At 33.8% G+C, this 20,773-nt stretch overlaps 1 protein-coding gene across 9 annotated transcripts in view; it reads right to left on the bottom strand.

The window, feature by feature from the left end:
* Window positions 1-20,773, bottom strand: part of LOC106867954 (N-acetylated-alpha-linked acidic dipeptidase 2) — a 670,339-nt gene that overhangs the window by 226,784 nt on the left and 422,782 nt on the right. For 4 of the 9 annotated variants that reach the window (XM_089365978.1, XM_089365974.1, XM_089365973.1 and 1 more), the window contains exon 4: window positions 8,666-8,707. The exons of the other annotated variants lie outside the window; for them this stretch is intronic. In XM_089365978.1, the coding sequence (XP_089222104.1) occupies window positions 8,666-8,707 (42 nt within the window). The remainder of the gene's footprint in view (window positions 1-8,665; window positions 8,708-20,773) is intronic. 9 annotated transcript variants of the gene reach the window in all.

The raw sequence follows: 20,773 nt of genomic DNA, 5'->3' as shown, positions 1-20,773 counted from the left end.
TATCATGTCTTGATATGAACCCATTACAGCTCATTTCCAACAATCAGGTACCTAAATCCATCATAATTATCAATGTCTTAAGCCTTTCACAGTTTCAACAAAAGAATGGAAACTGCTTTTGGCTTGTGTAACTGCCTCGCTATTATGGAAGGCAAACATTTAGATTTTTAGTTGTTTTGGTAAGGTTTTGAAATTTGATCATTATACATATTTCTTATTCAGCATTAGAAATTTGATAAATTTCAGTTCAATGTCATTTTAAAGGAGAACCAGTTACAGAACAAATGTTATGGCATTGAAAGCCAGAGAACTTTCTTGCCATATTGTAAGGTAATGCCAATAAATACTTATCAAATAGATAGATAGATAGACAGACAGATATATAGATAGCTAGATAGAGAGAGAGAGAGAGAGAGAGAGAGAGAGGAGAAAAGATAGAAAGCAAATGAGAGATTTATTTATGTAGTTCTTTGAATTTTCCATTGTAGCCATTTGTATATTATGTTATCTTCACCAATAAATTCCATGCGATTTTTAAAATGAAAGCCACATGTTTTAAGACTGAGTTTTCATGACAGCATAACCCACAATAAATGACAGAATTCTATGGCTTCCTGTTCAGTTCACTATTTCTTCCAATAACTATGTCAATTTCATGACTACTTCAGTAGAGCTGACCAAAGCAACTGAACTACACAAGCCAAAAACTCATTCTGCTTATTTCTACAATTAACTGGGCGACAGCAATAAGATCTTCTTGTCATTCAAGCACTTCCAAACTATTCTAAATTCTGACCCTTTGGACAATAGGGATCATCAAAGAAAAAAGTTTCTTATATTTTAGGAGATTAGCCACTTTCCAGTTAGACACTTCCTACTTGTAATCATTCAACAACAGGGTAATATTGGACAGTCAACTGATGTAATTAGAGCTATATACTGCTCAGGGTCACAACATAATGATTGCAGTATTAATTAATGCAAGGTTTGACCCCTTCGTTATGTCATTCAGCATTTTGCCACAAAAAAGAAAAACAATACACATTTTTTAACTTTCTAATTAATTCTTAATTTTTGTTTTCTAGAAGCATTTGTGTTTTACACAGACGCACACACGTGTGTGTGTGTGTGTGTGTGTGTCATACAATAAGATCTGATCTTCTAATGTTATCTTCGGTATTTTTAGCCCTGGTGGAGCCCATCCATCTCAAGCTTAATTATAGCTGATGTGTTCCAGAAAAAGAGAAAAAGTCAAACAGAAAGAGAAGAGAAAAAGTCAAACAGAAAGAGGAGAGAAACGATTCCAGCAGATGACTGGTGCTGTATTTATCAACTCAAGTACAAAAGGATGGAACACAAAGTTGGCCTCATCAGTATTTGCCCCAAGAGTACAATAGGCCAGTGAATACCACAAGGCAATGTCTGGTGTTCTGACACTTCTTCAAATTTACCACATAACATATGTGCATGCATGCTTGCATGTGTGTGTGTATTTGAGTGAAGTGGTGAGGGTTGTGTATGAATGTATACACACAGTTTCTGTCAACCAAATTCTACTCACAAAGCATTAATTGCCCTTAGGCTACAGAAGATGTTGCACAGCGGGATCAAACCCAGAACCCCATTGTTGTAAATCAGAACGTCTCAATAACATGGCTAAGCTTGTGCTTATATACAGAATAGCTTCTTATTATCTTTAACAAATATTGTAAGATGTCAGATACAACTATTAACAGCAGGAATTACATGGGTAGAATCCAACTTAACAACATAAATATATTTATAGTAATAGAGTTTGATTTCCAAACCATTGTCATGTGATAACTTTTCCAAAGAACACAGGAAATAAAACCAACTTGTTTTCATGTTACAATTACAGAATAATAGCTTGGCACCATTTTATAAGTGAAACGGTGGATGGCAGTAATCTAGAAAATATCACAATATTCTTGTTTCATTTAGACAAAGATTGACAGACAAAGATTAACAATAACCAGAGTTAAGTTACAGAATAACACTTTAAAAATCAAAATTAATGGATAACAGAAATATTTGATATCAATAGTATTAGACAGTAAAGGAGAAATATTTAGTCACTGCACAGGATTTTTCTCATTGTCATTTTACATATATTTTACATGTTTTTATTCATTGGTGGCGGGAGATTTTTGCAAGGGTAACATCTTTTTTTTAAGAGTGACACGTACTTCCAGTTGATTGTTTTACATATTTATATGTTTATATAATGTTGCACTTGTTTCATATGGTATTACCATCGATAGACGTACATTTTATTTTTTGCCCTATCAAATATGAAGTTAATGGGGAAAACTAAGAAAAGTTGAGTCATTATATAAACTTTTTCCCAAGCATGATATATCAGTTGTGCTTAGATTTGAACTGGAGACTATGTACTTTAAAACATTGTATCTTCACATCATGAGTATTTTATCACAGTAAAAGATATAATGTATAAAAACAAACAATGAAAAACAGCACTATATCAAACTTGGACCCATACACCTTTTATGTATCATAGAATTGTGCTATTAGTAACTGAATGACCCAAGTAAAATAATTCTCTCTTTACAAATGATTTAATAGAATTAAAAGCAACTAGAGACTTGATAAACACTCGAATCATAAATTTAAAACATTTCTACAAAGAAGAAAGAAAAGAAAAAAAGTTTGCATTAATGAAGAAAATCTGTTTTATAATTTTTTTCACTTTCTGTTTCCAAAATATATAACGTATACAAAAGGTTATTGAAACAAAATAATAACCACTAATTAACAATAACAACAGCTCTAATAGCAGCAGCAACAACAGCTACAACTCCACCACCACCAACAACAACAATGACAACAATAAACGCAACATCAGCTGTAAATCAAAATACTAAAACCTCAAAGAAGCAAACCAAATATTATATACAAATATATATTGGTACAATAAAGGAAGCATAGTAACATGTGTATTTCTTTTAACTGATTAACTTCAGGACCAACTTAACAAAAGATTAAAGCTAAATCAATTAAATTTATTTTAGGAGATTACTGGTATATATATCTGTGTGCATGCGTTCACATATGTATGTATTTTGTCCAGGGAGAAAAAGGAAACGTCATTTTTTTAAAGTTGTCAAAAGACAGCAATGGCTCAGGTGTGTTGAAAATAAAATTTGCTTTGTCCCACATTATACACATAACAAAGAACAGATGTTTAATGTTTAGAGAATTAGTGCTATTCATTCATTCATTCATACAGACATACATTACACACATATATACATACATTATAGATATACATACTTAGTTTGTGTATTAAGGCTACCCTTGGTTTCATGTTAAGGAATACCTCAACAATTATCCAGCCTATCACATGGAACATCAGTATTTGTCTCCACTTTGATTTTTTGGATTAAAACAAAATAGAGATTAACACTAATGCTTCACAATTGTTGAGGTGTTACTTATCTTGAAACTAATGGTTGCCTTAATACACAAAAAAGAATCTTTATCCACCAATACAATACTGAGCACTGATTCTCATTGTTCAATATTTATGCACACACACACACACACACACACACACACACACATATATATATATACATTATGGTAAAAAATAAAATGATAGAAGATATGTTCAATAAATGTAGTAGACTTCATTTGCTCATTTGATATTGAGAATTCATTCAGTCACTAATCAGAGTTTCTCACTACATGCAGTCCTACAGGAAACAAAATCATATTTTCTGAAGAACTGACTGAGTAGTGAAGGGATGAATGATCTGCTTTGAACTAATGTGGGAGTACATGAACAATTGAGAGAGAGAGAATGGGAGAAAGAGAGGTGGAGAAAGACAGAGACGGAGAATGAGAGAGAGAGAGAAACTCTGTGTGTGTGTGTGTGTGTGTGTGTGTGTGTGTGAGAGAGAGAGCGTGTGTGTGTGTGTGTGTGAGAGCGTGTGTCCATGTGAGTGTTATAGATTTTGGGAAGGTAGAAGGTGCAGATGATCTTGGTAGTGTTTAAGCCAAGGGCAGAGAGGTATAACGTCAATACTACAATACACTTAATGTGAAAACTAAAGCCTGATCCTATTTAATAGAGAAGAAATCAGTGTAATCAGCAAGGCCAATGCCACGATACAACAGCTATTTTAACTATTCACCTATGAAGAATTGCTGTTTTTACATACATTATTTACGGGTACGTAACTAGTGGCTTGGTTTCTATAAACTTCCATGGTTAATTAGTGTTGGAACAACTGAACAGTGATGAATAACTGGACAAAGTATGGGAGATACAGCTACAACGTTGGTAGTTTGTAATACTGCAACACTGTTACAGCTGAGACACTAAACTCTCATTGGCCAAAGGCACCTTGTTACAAGTAGGCTGTGCAATGTGACATGATGCAGTTGTGACTTCAAAATTGATAACAAATTAGCTGGCTGGCATGCTGTGCTGAATTCAATTTTCCACAAGAGAAAAGTTACATTCAAAAGAACTGACATCTAATCCAAAACGGTATTTTGGATACTAGAGAGAAGTACTGGTCTAGTGCATTACAAAGGTCTACGAAAGGAAATAATAATAATAATAATAATAATAATAATAATAATAATAATAATAATAATAAGGCAGATATAAAACGTCTTTATCTGCCGAGAAAAGAGGGAGGCCATGGACTTCTACAGCTGGCATGGAAAACCTCTCAATGGCAAATACCCAAAGAGAGCGAATAATGCAGATATTGACAAAGCCCTTACCCATCAATGGCTAATGGCCTCTGGCTTGAAATCAGAAACAGAGGGGTTTATCATAGTAGCCCAAGATCAATGCCTACCTACAAAGAACTACCAGGCCAACATATTAAAGAACGGCAGCTCCCCATTATGTCGTATATGCCAACAACAAAATGAGACCATCGATCATGTTGTCTCCATGTGCAGTTTGCTTGCGCCTACAGAGTATCTCAACAGGCATGATAGAGCTGCACAATATATTCACTGGGTAATTTGCAAAAACTTGGACTTGCCCCATAATAAAAACTGGTGGGAACACAAACCACCCCCAGTACTTGAAAATGATCACATCGCACTCCTCTGGAACTTCACAATTCAAACTGACAGAAAGATAGATGCAAATAGGCCAGACATCATACTGAAAGACTTCAGACAAAAATCATGCCTCCTCATTGATATGACTGTCCCAATCGATATAAACGTATCTGTCAAGACCTACCAAAAACTGAGCAAATATAAAGATCTTGAAATAGAAATTAGCAAAATGTGGAATCTGAAGACGAAAACAATACCTATTGTCATAGGTGCCCTGGGAATGACAGCGAAACGGGCTGATTACTACCTAGCTCAGATACCAGGAAACCCCAAAATGACTGAAGTTCAAAAGATAGTGCTCATGGGAACTGCCCATATCCTACGTAAAATACTGTCTATGTGATCTCAAATTTTAAAACATTATCTAAAACAACACTGTACAAATTCAAATATATGGTACCCTAGGCATAACACCTACATGAACTTCTAACTTGTTATCTCTTGAGGTCTCTGGGTGAGACTTGGATCCAACTTGTACAAATGCAAAGCAAAAGTCAAACATAAAATAATAATAATAATAATAATAAAAATAATAATAACAACAACAATAATCCTTTCTACTGGAGGCACAAGGCCTGAAATTTTGGGGGAAGGGGCTAGTTGATTACATTGACCCCCCCCCCCCATCCAGTGTTTCACTGGTACCCAATTTATTGACCCTGAGAGAATGAAAAGCAAATTCGACCTAGACAGAATGTGAACCCAGAATGTGAAGACGGACAAAATGCTACTAAGCATTTTGCCTGACATTCTAACAATTCTGCCAGTGCACTACCTTAATAATAATAATAATAATAATAACAATAATAATCTAATAAACGCTTTGATGCAGTACCAGGCAGTGGCTCTCATGGTTTTTGATCTTAACTGTTCTGTCTTGGTATAAAAGATGGACTACAGCAAATATTCTGCTCATACCACAGATTTGCTTGTCAGTTGTTTGACCTTAACCAGTTGAGCATGTCCTTTGGTGGCTGACAATATGTGCATCTCTGACCACAAGCAGAAGTAGTGGGGGAGCATCACAGCTATGTGTTAAGAAGAATTCTTTCTGGTTTGAATAATTCACCTCTGGAAATGGGTGTTTCGCTTAACATCCTTAAACAATCCTTATTCAGAGACCTTTTGAGCGGGTTGGGCTACTCGACCTGAAGAAAATTCTAACTGGGCCCCACCTGCCAGGGTCATGTACTGTTAATCTTGATATGAGTTCACCTTGTCGTGCACATATGGTTGTGATGTATGTGCTTGGTGTACCCTTATCAGACAGGTAGTGATGATGGGTATACTGGCTTCATATATTTTACCCCAGTGTCACTGACAGCATGCACTGCTCTCTCACTCAATCATAATAATAAATAATAATAATAATGATAATCCTTTCTACTGGAAGCACAAGGCCTCAAATCTGGGAGAAGGGATTAAGTCAATTACATCGACTTCAGTGCATAACTGGTACTAATGAAAGGATGAAAGGCAAAGTCGACAACGGCAGAATTTGAACTCAGAACATAAAGTTGGATGAAATTCTGCTAAGCATTTCGACCAGGCATGCTAATGATTTTACCAGATCACCGCCTTATTATTATTAATAACTAGCAGAGGCACCCGGCGTTGCTCGGGAGTGGCACATAAAAGACACCATTTTGAGCGTGGCCGTTGCCAGTACCGCCTGACTGGCCCTCGTGCGGGTGACACGTAAAAGCACCCACTACACTCTCTGAGTGGTTGGTGTTAGGAAGGTCATCCAGCTGTAGAAACTCTGCCAAATTAGATTGGAGCCTGGTGTTGCCATCCGGTTTCACCAGTCCTCAGTCAAATCGTCCAACCCATGCTAGCATGGAAAGCGGACGTTAAACGATGATGATGGTGCTTGGAAACTTTTACGAAAATTAAAATGGGGATTAAATGAAAGAAATGATTTACGTGAATATCCTCACAAGAGTAATTGAAATAAATGGCGATTGTGGAACCCCCCACGCACACACACACACACGCACACACACACACACGCACGCACACACACACACACACATACACACAGTATTACACATCAGATGAAATGGACGTGTGTGTGTGTGTGTGTGACAGAGAGAGAGAGAGAGAGTGAGAGAGAGAGAGTGAGAGAGTGAGAGAGAGAGTGAGAGAGAGAGAGAGAGGTTTGTTGTCATGTATACGTACATGCATAAATATGCATACATCTTTGTGTGTGAGTGTGTGTGTGTGCTTGTGTATGAGAGAGAGAGAGTAAATACTACATACACACCGCTCTCACTCTGTCTCACACACACACTCACACGCACACATACATCCAAAAATGGTGGATGCATATGACAACACACCCCTTGACTCACTCACACTCTGTCTGTTACAAACACACACATAAATGTATACAAACATATTTACAAAGACACACGTGTGCATGCGCGCGTGCAATACCGGAAGTTGACATTGAGGAACCTTTTTAAAGAAGTGAATCATAAATATAAAGCAATATTATTTATTTTTAATTAAAAAAAATCAAATGAAGAGCCTAAGATTTATCCGAGGTCAAATTATTCATGCATCACAAGTATGGAAGTAAATAGTGAAGCCGTTTTCACGTGATAAGCGATTACACACACATCTCTGTTTTATATATAGTATAGATAACGATAACAACAATAATAATAATAATAATAATAATAATAATAATAATAATAATAATAATAACAACAACAACAACAATTGTTGTAACATAATTTGCTTTAAGCAAATAATAATAATTGATTAAGGTACACAATTCTGAATGCCCATGTGCACCAAAATCTTACTAGCTGTTGTTGAGAGAAAAGTTTACAACTGTAGGCAATAAAAACACTGTAAAAATGATGTGTGATTCATTAATTTTCAATGCCGAGTTCAATTCCTACTGCAAAGTAAAGACACAATGTCTTATCCAGGGTGAGATTTATTTCCCACGTGATTAATGTCATAGACACTAGGATTAAGGATCTTAGTAATTTGAGCAAAAGGATTGCCTACAAGGCATAGCAGAATGAGTTGTTTGGTCTGGTAAAGATTTGAATTATTGACAAAGTTGTCTGAAGTACTGCACACTATTGCCTCAAAGATATCCAGTCTCTTAATAAAAAGCTTCAAAATACAAGAAACACAGAAAATATCATCAATGAATACGAATGTACAAGAATGAGATAATGACTATGCCATAACATGCAATATTAAACTGCTACAATATAGCATTCACAATATACAGCATGCAATATCACCAATACCAAAGCGAGTCTACTGAGAAGCACTGCACAATGAATTCATCTGTCCAAAACTAAGTCTGTATTCTGATGCTATTCTCTGTTTCCTGTATTGTGGATACAGCAACAAAGTGAAATATTAGTTTCAAACGAAAGTAGACTTAAACTCTAACTCCATACATTGAGTACATTTTTTTCTCTGTTTTGTGCAGCCATACAAATAGCCATCTGTCACACATAGATACATATTTACAGTGACTTATACAACACAAAATTGCCATACTTACCTCAGTAAGTGACTTTCAGTTGTTGAATATGAAGTAAAAAATCTACAAAGAAACTTAACTAATTAAGCAATAAAATCTACTAAGTTTTTTTTTCTAGAATTACATAATTATATATTTTTTCTCTTTATTATAGTTTTGTTTTTGGTGTTTTTACTTTTTTCTTCCAATTTCAAAACCAAATTTGTAAATGTTAAGGTACCTGTTAATCATAACTATATTAAGTTACAGACAATAATTAATTACAACACAAAGAAGTAGATTAATTATATAACTACAGCTGATAAATGAAGCATAATTATAATGTAGACTAATTAATTTCAGTTATCTTGTCTCTTTCATCCAGCTGTAATGAGACATGCTGTGGGTCAGTGTTTGTGTGTAAGTGTTTTGGCATGTAAAAATGCCTACATATTTATGTGTGTGCAAGATATAAGAGTGTGTGTTTGTGCAGGTGTGTGTGTATATATATATATATACATACACATATAGTGTATATGTATATTATACACACACACATATATATATATATATCGTTTTTAGTAAGACTAAATCCGAAAGAAGAAGCACACTCTAAGATGTAGAGCAGTATATATTAAAAATGGGGAAGGCCAGTTTATGGGATTACCTTAGGTTTCCCATCCATAAACGGTTTAGCTGTATGGTGTATCGTCAGATCCCAAAAACCTGTTGGCCCATGACTTCTTAAAAATAAGGAGGGAGAAATTCCATACTACTCAAAGGTAACAATTGAGGATTATCTCCCTTTGCCATTGGCTATCGATATCCAGCTGTGCTGCCATCTTGTGGGCTCCAAAACACCAGCAGGAATCTCCTGAAATGTAAACATGGTCTGAAAATCTCTGTTCTGGAGTTAAGGATGTTCCTTGGTTCGAGCAAATCTTTTAGTACTCTTGCATATTCAAGTATGCAAAACTAGCAATGCTTGGTCCCATTGATGCAAGGGCCTGGGTTCTTGAGGATTTTCCATGAGATTGAGTATGGATTCCCATTGCCTCTTAGTTACCAGACATAGCTGGCCAGTGATGCCATGTATCTTATTTCTGGAACTCTGAAAGAGGACCTGTGATTGGAGAGATGTTGCTTGAAAGCGTTCCTGGACCATCCAATGTATCTCTGTGGGCATATATTGTTGGTGCTGTACCTGCTGGTGTTGATGTTTTTGTTGTTGCTGCTGCCACCAACATTGTTGTTGTTGTTGGAGCTGGGACTGCTGGTGTTGGCATCTCTGAAGGTGATGGTGGTGTCAGTAATGTTACCTTTGAGTAGTGAGGCATTTCCCCCTCCTTATTTTTAAGAAGTCATAGGCTAACAGGTTTTTGGGATCTGACAATACGCCATAAAACCAAACCCTTTATAGACAGGAAACCTAAGATAATCTCATAAACTGGCTTACGGAGATGTACTTGCATAGCAAGTGACCTGATCTCAGATCGTGTGCTGGAACGAAAACAATTGCAGTGTGGAAGGTGTTTATAAGCCATTTAAGAAATACACAAAAACCGTTAGATTCACTTCAACGTTTAAATTTAATTTGCCAAAATATTTTCGTCGCTTTGAGACCACAACCTGTTCACTAACAAAATTCCATGCAGCACGGAATTTTGTAAGTGAACAGGTCATGGTCTCAAAGCGCCGAAAATATTTTGGCACACCTTCCATGCTGCAGAAGTTGTCAACCTATGAGTCTCCTCCCTCAGATTGGAAGGTGCATCACTGTAATCCCAAAGGGGATTTTTCTGACCAATATTCTATCAGTTGTAACATTTCCTTCTGGATATTAAGACCTTCTTTCTATTCTACTAACAACACTTATTTCTATCATCATCATTCTCACCACCACCATCATCATCATCATTTAACATCTGTTTTCCATGCTGGCATGAGTTAGATAGTTTAACAGGAACTAGTCAACCAGAGAGCTGCCCAGACTCCAATTGTCTATTTGGGCATGGGTTCTGGGGCTGGATGTCCATCCTGATGCCAACAAGAATTCCTCCGTCCAATCTACACTGCCTACATGAACAAAGAGCTGGAAAAAAATCATTTAATGAGATACAACATAATTTTACTTGTTTCAGTCATTAGGCTGTGGCCATGCTGAAGCACAACCTTGAAGGATTTTAGTCAAATGAATGAAACTCAGTACTTATATATTTATAGGCCCAGTACTTATCTTATTGGTGTCATTTGCTAAACTGCCGAGTTACAGGGACATAAACAAACCAACACCAGTTGTCAAGTGGTGGAGAGGGACAAACTCAAACACAAAGGCACACACATGTCTGTCAATCTATCTATCACTGTGTACACAAAACTGATTTTTGTTGTTCTTTTCCTTTTGTTCATAGATTTGCTTATATATATATATATATATATATATATATATATATATATATATATATATATATATATATATATATATATATATATATATATATATGTATGTATACATATATACACACACACATGATGGGCCTCTTTCAGTTTCTCTCTACTAAATCCATTCACAAGGCTTTGGCCAGCCCAAAGCTAGAAGGCAATTGCCCAAGGTGCCATGCAGTAGGACTCAACAGAACAAGCTTCTTATTACGCAACCATACCTGTGCCTAGAGTGTAGTCTTTCTGAATATCACAGAGACACATTAACTACACAAATCAAGGAAACACTGTTGTATTGTACTCTTGATATACATGTACAATGACATGTACAACATTCAACTAATTCACTCAAAGTTACTGCAAGTGTTAATCCTCATAAACTCTAATGATCTCACATAGAAAACTCATAAATATAGCTTCCTACAAACAGCATCACAAAAATTAAGAGCTTTTCTAAAGTCAGAAAATATTTGAGCCTGTACGAAGATCAATTAAGTCACATAATATGGTGACACAAATATATAAGACTGAAACCAAAAACCATAATAGGTCAAGATTTGTTCATCATCATACTGCAACCATTAGCTGACAGAGATGCTCTATTTCTATCTGCTGCACATTTAACTCCTGTAAAAGCCTTTACTACTCTGATGAACACACAGCTACTGCTATGATTCTCCTTTTCTTATGATTCCTATTATGTCTGACCATCCAAATCTCTTTCTAAACACTTCACCAATCTTTCATTACCAAAACTGCATATCTCTCTCTTACCATGATTTTACTGCACACATGCCCATCAAATGCACTAATCTGGGAGTTCCACAAAGATATTGGATATTACTCATTTATTTTTGACTTATAAAGACAAAAACTGGGACAACAGCATGCATTGTTATATTCAAACTACTGTCCCCATCATGGTTGCAGTAATCACAACATTTTAGTTAGTTGCTGAACCCTCCTATCTTTTTGAGGTTGCTGTTGCATTGGATAACCTTTTCAGAATATATGACCAAACTCTTCATTAAAACTACAGGACTGGTTTCTCATTCCATTGTCTATGTCACAGATATTATCTTACACTTCCTCCTACTTGAGAAGTTTTTATTTTCTGCTTGATTCAAAATTTGCTTGTTTATATTCACCCCTAAACTACTACACTAGATAATTAATACTTTTATTCCTAATCCCATCATCTATTTTATTATTATAATTTTTCACCAGAGAAATTCAGATAAACCTAAGACAAAAGTCATATCCCTGAAATTTAGTTTCCTTTTCAGGTCCAGATTATGGACAGGGGTAATGTTCACATGTAAGATAGTTCTTTCACTACATACACTCATATTCTAAGTCACACCTAAATAAAGTTCAACAGTTTCTTAAATACAGCTTTATTGTCTCTATCCAATCTGTTAATACAAGGCCAACTGTTCCTCATTACACTGTTCAAGTGCAAAACATCCACTGAAACCCAATCCTCTTCCACTCCTTCTTCTACGTCAATATACTTATTTAACATTTCTCTCCAAACTTGTATCCTTCTGAAACTTTTCCCCTTGCTTATACTTTACATAAAAGTTCCTGAGTTTTAATAAAATATCAGGATATTAGCCATATTAATCTTATTCTTCAAAGGATAGTCATTCCAATACATTTCAACGGCTGTCTCCTAAAAGTATTTCCTTCTTTTTTAAATGAATCCTTTAACTGTGAAATTAAATTCCTGTAATGATGCTAAACATCGTCTCAAAAAAAGGAAAAACAGGAAAAAAACAGGATTGGTATTTTCTGCAAGTCATATTGCCTTAATAAACTTGACATACTTCAACAAAAAGTAGTTTCAAACATGACATTCTTCAACAAAAAATAGATTGCTATATAAAACTGCCTTCCTCAGTTAAGGGCAATGAAATTTTGAATGGATATATCTGCTCTCTCTAATGAAAGGGTTATTTTGTTAAAATGATCCTCTACCTAAGATGCATAACACAAGCAGTCTCCTTGAATTCATGTGTTCACTTCGTATTAACTTCTTTAATACAATTTCATTATCAATGTAGGGCTGGAAGGACTATGGACATTACTCATCAGCCATAGGCTACATTATGTTTAGTAAACAGTAGAATTTGAAGAAACTAGTGATGATCTATGAGGGTTAATGGTAAAACAAAGAGTTCAAACAGTGGAATAAAATTTGATGTTATAAGAAACATTAAGAGTTTGTTCTTTTGAGAAGAACGCTTCAGTGGAGAACACTCAGTTGTTTACATCAATATGTATGCATGTGTGTGTATGTACATACATACACATTTGTGTGTATGCGTATGTGTGTGTGTGTATATATATATATATATATATATATATATATATATAGAGAGAGAGAGAGAGAGATAGATAGATAGATAGATAGATAGATAGATAGATAGATAGATAGATATACATATATATATAAATATATACATATATATGTACACATACACACATATATATATATATATATATACATACACATACACACATACAGTACATATACATACATTCTTTTATTTTTTTTATTTGTTTCAGCCATGTGGTTGTGGTCATGTGGGAGAACCACCATAGATTATAGATATATAGAAGAAAAAAAGAGACTAAAAAATTCAGGCAGATATCAATAAAGCAATTAGTTTTAAAAGAATTTGGTTCACAATATTCAACCATTAAATGTAAGCAGAATACATGTCCAAGGTAAATCTTCATGTGTGACAAGTAATTCCAAATATCCTTTGGTAGAAATTTGAGAAACCTAGAGTATTTGACAACAAAATATACATATAGAGGAAATTACATCTTTATTGTACGCCCTATAAAGCCGAAAATTGTTTCTATTGTATTAACATATATACATATATATATATATATATATATATATATATATATATATATATGTCAGTAAATGGTGGAGTTGTGTTAACCGTGCGTGGAGAAATAATAGGAAAATAAAAATAAAAAAATAATAATAATAAGGCAGAATGCTAAACTGAAAGCATATTTTAATATAGATGTGTATAAGGAGGATTAAAAAAGACTTCTAACCGACTTTCATTGCATGGCAAATTTTCAAGAAGAGGGGAAATGAAAATAATATTTTTTTACAAAAATATAAAAAATATATATAAAAACAAATATACTAATACATTATATTGTCTTTCACTTTTTAAAGTTCAATGGTAATCCATGTAGATAATTGTTAGATAGATTAGGATGCATGGAATTAAGAATTGTGTTGTGTTTAAAAAAGGCTGAGAGTTTGTGTTAAACAGGAAGTGTGGTGTCAAAACAGGAAGTATGTGTAAGGGAAGACAATTCTGTGGGTTTTATACTCTTTAGTTGGAGTTCTGGACTCTTTGTCAACAGGAATTTTATGTCTGTTCTTAGAGAAACAAGAAGTAAATTTATATATATTTCAATGGGTAGGCGGGAGAAGGGAATATGGTCACCAAGGAGTTTGTATGAATTGTCTTCCCTTACACACACGTCCTGTTTTGACACCACACTTCCTGTTTAACACATAAACTCTCAGCCTTTTTTAAACACAAAACGATTCTTAATTCCATGCATCCTAATCTACCTAACAATTATCTATATGGATTACCATTGAACTTTAAAAAGTCAAAGACAATATAATGTATTGGTATATTTATTTTTTTATATATTTTTTATATTTTTGTAAAAAATATTATTTTCATTTCCCCTCTTCTTCAAAATTTGCCATGCAATGAAAGTCGGTTATAAATCCTTTTAAATCCTCCTTATGCACATCTATATTAAAATATGCTTTCAGTTTAGCATTCTGCCTTATTATTATTATTATTATTTATTTTCCTATATATATATATATATAATATTAAAATTAATATTTAAAAAATATATGTTAACACAACATTATCAAAGCAATGTTAGAGAAATTCAAATTGGATATATGAAATATTACCAGTAAACAAATGCCTACAAAAAGAATGCTTGGAGGGAATTCGATCTAATACACTGTTGTATTCAACTAATGGTGACGTCAGTGGATAACAACAACAATAATAATATAGCATATTTAAAGAAGGCTATTTTTGTTTTCAACTCTTGGCGATGTCAGTGGATAATAAATTTATAAAAAACAAACATGTGAATTCTACATTTTGACATTTAGAAACATATAGAGAAATATAATCTAAAAAAGGCTACTTTTGTATTCAAATATTGGTGACGTCACTGGATAACCAAGGAATAAAAAATAAACATAAGAATTCTACTTCATCACAACTGGAAACATAGAGATTTTACATCACATCAATTGTTCATCTATTTATGAAATGCAGTAAACATTTCAGAAGAGTTAACCTTATTATATAATATATGTGAAGCAATTATAATTGAGAACTGGAATATCTGAATATCTTTCAAAATTTATGGCAACATTTTATTGCAAAGCTCCCATTAAAATTCAATAAAATTAATTTACATGTAATTACATAATACATTTCTTCAAGGCAAAGATCACATGTAGAATTACCAATATTTTACGATGGTGCATAATTAATAATGGACTACTTTGAAGAGTCCAAAACCTAAGTACTAGATTATCCAATTCTGGGTTGACAATTTATCTAATGTTCTTCGTAGAGATAAGACAGAATATTTTATGTTCACTGCCTGCACACGTCTTTGCCAGTATATACACATTGAAGCTTTACTATAGCATCGTAAATGTCTTGACTCCTATTTTCAGTAAACATTGGTGCCTTGTTGTACCACTACTCTATATTTATACTGCTACCTTTATGGTGCTTTATTTTACTAGAAAGTAATATTTTATATATATACTCTATATACATGTGTGTGTGTATGTATGTATGTATATATATATATATATATATATATATATATATATATATATATATATATATATATATATACAGCCACATATACATACATATGTATCTGTATATATATCTATGTATGTATACATAAACACACATACATATACATATGCAGATATGCATACAGATGTACATGTACATTAGTTCATGCCATGTCTTGCCTCTACATGCATGAATATATTTTTTGTTATAAGTAAATATGTATGTACATATTTATAGCTATGCATGCCCATATAAAATATGTATGAACATATATCATAACAGTTTTCATGAAAAGGATTAAAAACACGAGAGCCCAAGAAAACATTTCCTCTGTTGATGACTCAATATAGTTATTGCTCTACCAAAATTTCTCTAACAATAATATGGCTGAAAGCTATTTTTTCTTTTTTGTCTTTCATTTTGTCTAATCAATAAAGTGCACAACACACATTCACATAGTATCTTGTATAGCATGGTGTGTACACACACACACACATACATATATATGTACAGGGTGGGCCGAAATCATGCACAAAATACGTTTAGTACACTTCAGAATTTCTTCAATTCTTCTAAAATTGAATAAGATCAATAAAATAATGTTGAACAGAGCAAAGGATGAAGGGGACAATACAAAGACAGACGTAAAGTGTATGGATTTACATATCATTATATGTAAATCCTAAAAAAAACAAGAAAGAAAGAAAGTATACTCAGTATACAGTGAAAAAGAAGGGACATATGCATAGCATAAAAAGCTTTAAAAAAAGGTGGCAGGGAGGATGATAGAGATGTGGCCCTCCTGATACAGGAAGGCCTCTAGGGATAACTGAGGAACCCCACTGTCAAAGATTTCCCTGAAACCCCAGGAGCAAGTGCCCTCTCCATTTCCTTGTCTCCAACTCACAGGTCTACACTTAGAGAGGTACCATCCACTCTTGCTATTTTAACAACTTTCACTCACCTTTCAATAAACTCACTTGAAGACAATGCTTCCCTCTCCACTTTCAATTTCTTTTTCAAGTGAAACTTGAAGAAGTCAGTGAGAGCTCTACCAAAGAGGAATGTATCTATCCTCATGCCTTTCAACCTTGTCCACCAAACAACTTCTTTTGTCACAGCCACCAGGCAAAGGAAAACTGCCTTATCTGCCCAATTGAAGGAAGGCAGTGGTGCAATCATCACTACAGACTTGGCCAACAGCCAGATCCAACCCACACATAACATCAGCTGTTCAACATAACCCCACAAGTCAGCGATAGCTGGACACTGAATAAGGGCATGCTGAATGGTTAACGTAATAAAAAAAAGGTCTAATGTTTGACGCATCACTTTTAGCTTACCATGTGCATGTGTGTGTATACATAAGTCTTGCAGTTACTTTTACTTCATTGTTTCCAAGAAGTTGCAGATAATGGTAGATAAATTGATTTTTTTTTTGTTTTTGCTCAAACACAATTACATGGAGTTCTGTAGATTGTAGCAAATTTAATTCTTCAGTTTTATACTAGTATTGAAGACATTGAAAAGAACCATCTTCAGAGCATTTTCTTGTAGTTCATGAAGCAAAAAATATGATGACAGATTGTTATATGATGTATAGAAACACACGCACTTTATTTGTTGCCTCCCAAAGAGAAAGTCCAAATTTCCTACAATGTCTATAACTTGACATTAAATGTGTTTTTGTTTTCATAATTGGTGTGAAATGTGCTATAATATTTCTCAGTCAAACATGGATTGTACTATCTTTAGCTGTTATTACATTTGAGTGTTATAGTCCAAGACAGAGCATGCAAACATCAAGAGGCTTATTTTTTTATCTTTTAACAAATGTACTCTGAAAGCCAAGTAGTATTTTTTTCTTTGTAATCATGTATGAAAGAACTTGTGTGCTAATATAATCAGCTATTAAATGAATTGTCTGTAAAGCTTATATAGGATACACATTCCTTCCACTAGTTGTAGGAGCCTGATATATATGATACAATTACTGATGTATTGATTATCCTTGATTGTGGTTTTACAATTACAATTTTCTTCTCAGCAACCAAAATAATCACTTTTATTGCATAACCACAAAATCCTCGAAAACAATGAAAATCAATAAGAAGATAAAACCCTAATTGTCAAGACCCTGAAATAACCAGTTTGTGAGTAACTACCTTGTGAAAAATTGGCTTGGAGAGCAGTAACCAACATTGCTTTTGTTCATCAACTGTAATAGACATATACCCCCACCCACTGCACAAACACACACACATAGTGTATCTTGAGTGTACAAATAGATGTGCAACTGCTACTGTTAACTTTAGAGTTCTACATAGATTATCATCGTCCAGTTGGCTCCTAGTACACTGGTTAAGTAACTACCATACTTAGTTGTATCACTTGCTATGATATATAAAGTAAATATAGGAGAAATTACCAAAGTTTATATTATTTGTTCCTGCATACATTTTACTATGGTGGCTGTTTTGAAGATCTTTATTGGATGTTCCAAGTGCAGTTTGATGCTTAACCCAAATGGATCATCAGGGAATGCTTCAATGCATTATGTTACAGGGAATTAATGTCTCTGAGATATTAGTTCGCTGATTATGTATACATGTATGATTTTTCTTTGAGTTTTATTTAGGTTCTTCCTGAAAGAATTCAAACAATTCACTAACAAAGACATTTTGAGTTAAGAGAGTTCCTAATGACTGTAAATATGTGACTGAATTGGTGTGTTGGTTGAACTGTTGATGTATACACCCAAGTGTCTGCATCTATTCACAGTGCAATCTCAAATGGAGAATTTTTGGAATGTCTACCATAGTATGTATGTATGTGTGTATGTGTGTCCTGTATATGATAAAATCATGGACATGGGATTTACAATCAAGTGATGGTAATGCTTTTCCTGAGGATAATCTTGTAATTAATAAAATCATTAACACTAGATTTCAAAGTTATAATGTGAAGTTTTAGCAGATTCTGTGTTATATTTTTCACATATGATGTATCTTTGTGCATGATTAGGTTCGTATTTTGCTGTTAATAAAGCTTCTATAGTCATTCAACTCATTAAGTACTGCACTATAATGAGTTGTAATGGTTTCTTATTGCAAATGCATGGTCAACTGAGAAGAAAGTGATGGACATGTGCATCTGAAGTAAACAGTCTGAGTTATGCATTTTAGCACTTCTGCACTAATATTAACATTTTTATGTTACATTGTCTGCATCAAATACGCTTCATGATTTATGACTTTATAGTTTTACACTAGTAAGGATAGTTTACATTCTGGTGTTATTGAGCTATATCCTAAAAAAGAATTTGTAGATAAGTGTGGTACAAGTTATATTCAATTTCATGTTTGTTTTATTGATACATTCATAACGTCATATATTTTGTAACCAGACTACACTGGTTCTCAAATGTATGAAATGCGAATTTTGTATATATTTCATAGGTGCTGTATCTGTTGTGCAGGGGTGAGTGAATTTATTCTTATAATGTTCTATAGTTTTGTCTACTAATCTACCTGACCTTATGATCATAATTTAAACAGCAGTGCTGAAGATTTTATTAGTTATAAAATTATTCCCATGAATAACAACTGTATAGTATAGCATAGCAGTATAGCATAGCAGTATAGCATAGTATAGTACAGTACAATATATATATATGTGTGTGTGTATACTTTTATATTGATATGCTGACTTACAGATAACTGACTGTTACATACATATATGTGTATATACATATATATATGTGTATATATATATATTATAACTGCATACATATATAGAGAGAGACAGAGAGTGGAGTAGATACACAGCTGACAACTGATGAAGGGTTGTTCTCTGTGTTTAATTGTCCTGTTTCCATTTTTTCGCTTGTTTGCATATTTAACTCACTTGTTTTCATATCTCATGCTGTTTACATAGTTGGTGCACGCTGTACCCATATATGCATATATATATATCATTTATATTATATCTATTTAATTGAACACCATGCATCCATTTCCAAGTAAGTTTATCTTAGCCTTTTTGATGCGACTCTACTCTATATTGTTTTCTTCCTCCATCCTTCTCTAGTTCCCCTTTTCCCCCTCCCTCTTTCACCATTTTCTCTCTCTCTCTCTCTCTCTCTCTCTCCCCCCTATTTCTCTTTTTCTCTCTCTCATTGCTCACACATGACCATCGTCCATCTTCCTTTTCCTCATGTGACCATCTTTCTTTTCCTGCATGGACGTTCAAAGGACTGAACATTTTCTTTCTCTCTTTTCTATCTTTTCTCTTTTCAAAGAAAATATTTCTCCCAGCGTTCCCTATTTTCTTCTCACTCTGGTTAACAACCCTCCATGTTTGTTTTCGTTTGGTTTCCTTGTATGTCTCCACTGTCCTCTTTTTGTTCTCAACTTTGACCTTCCATAAATCCTAAATTTCATTTAAGAATTTATGGGAGGAACTGTCTTTGAAGGCTTATATTATCTTTGAATGTTCAAAATGAGGAGTAGATAGGCAGCCGACAACTGATGAAGGGTCATACTCTGTGTTCACTTGTCCTGTTTCCATTTTTCTCTCGTTGTTTGCGTATTTAATTCATTTGTTTTCATATTTCCTGTTGTTTATACAGTTGGTGATGTGCTGTACCCATACTTCCATATATATATATATATAATATATATATATATATATATATATATATATATATATATGAATTTGTGTGTGTATATATATAATATGTATAACTATATATATATATATATATATATATAATATATATTACTGTATATATATATATATATATATA

Source organism: Octopus bimaculoides, chromosome 18 (assembly GCF_046866305.1).
Source record: "Octopus bimaculoides isolate indiv1 chromosome 18, ASM4686630v1, whole genome shotgun sequence".
NCBI classification, from domain to species: domain Eukaryota; kingdom Metazoa; phylum Mollusca; class Cephalopoda; order Octopoda; family Octopodidae; genus Octopus; species Octopus bimaculoides.
This window is presented reverse-complemented; position numbering and strand designations above follow the sequence as displayed.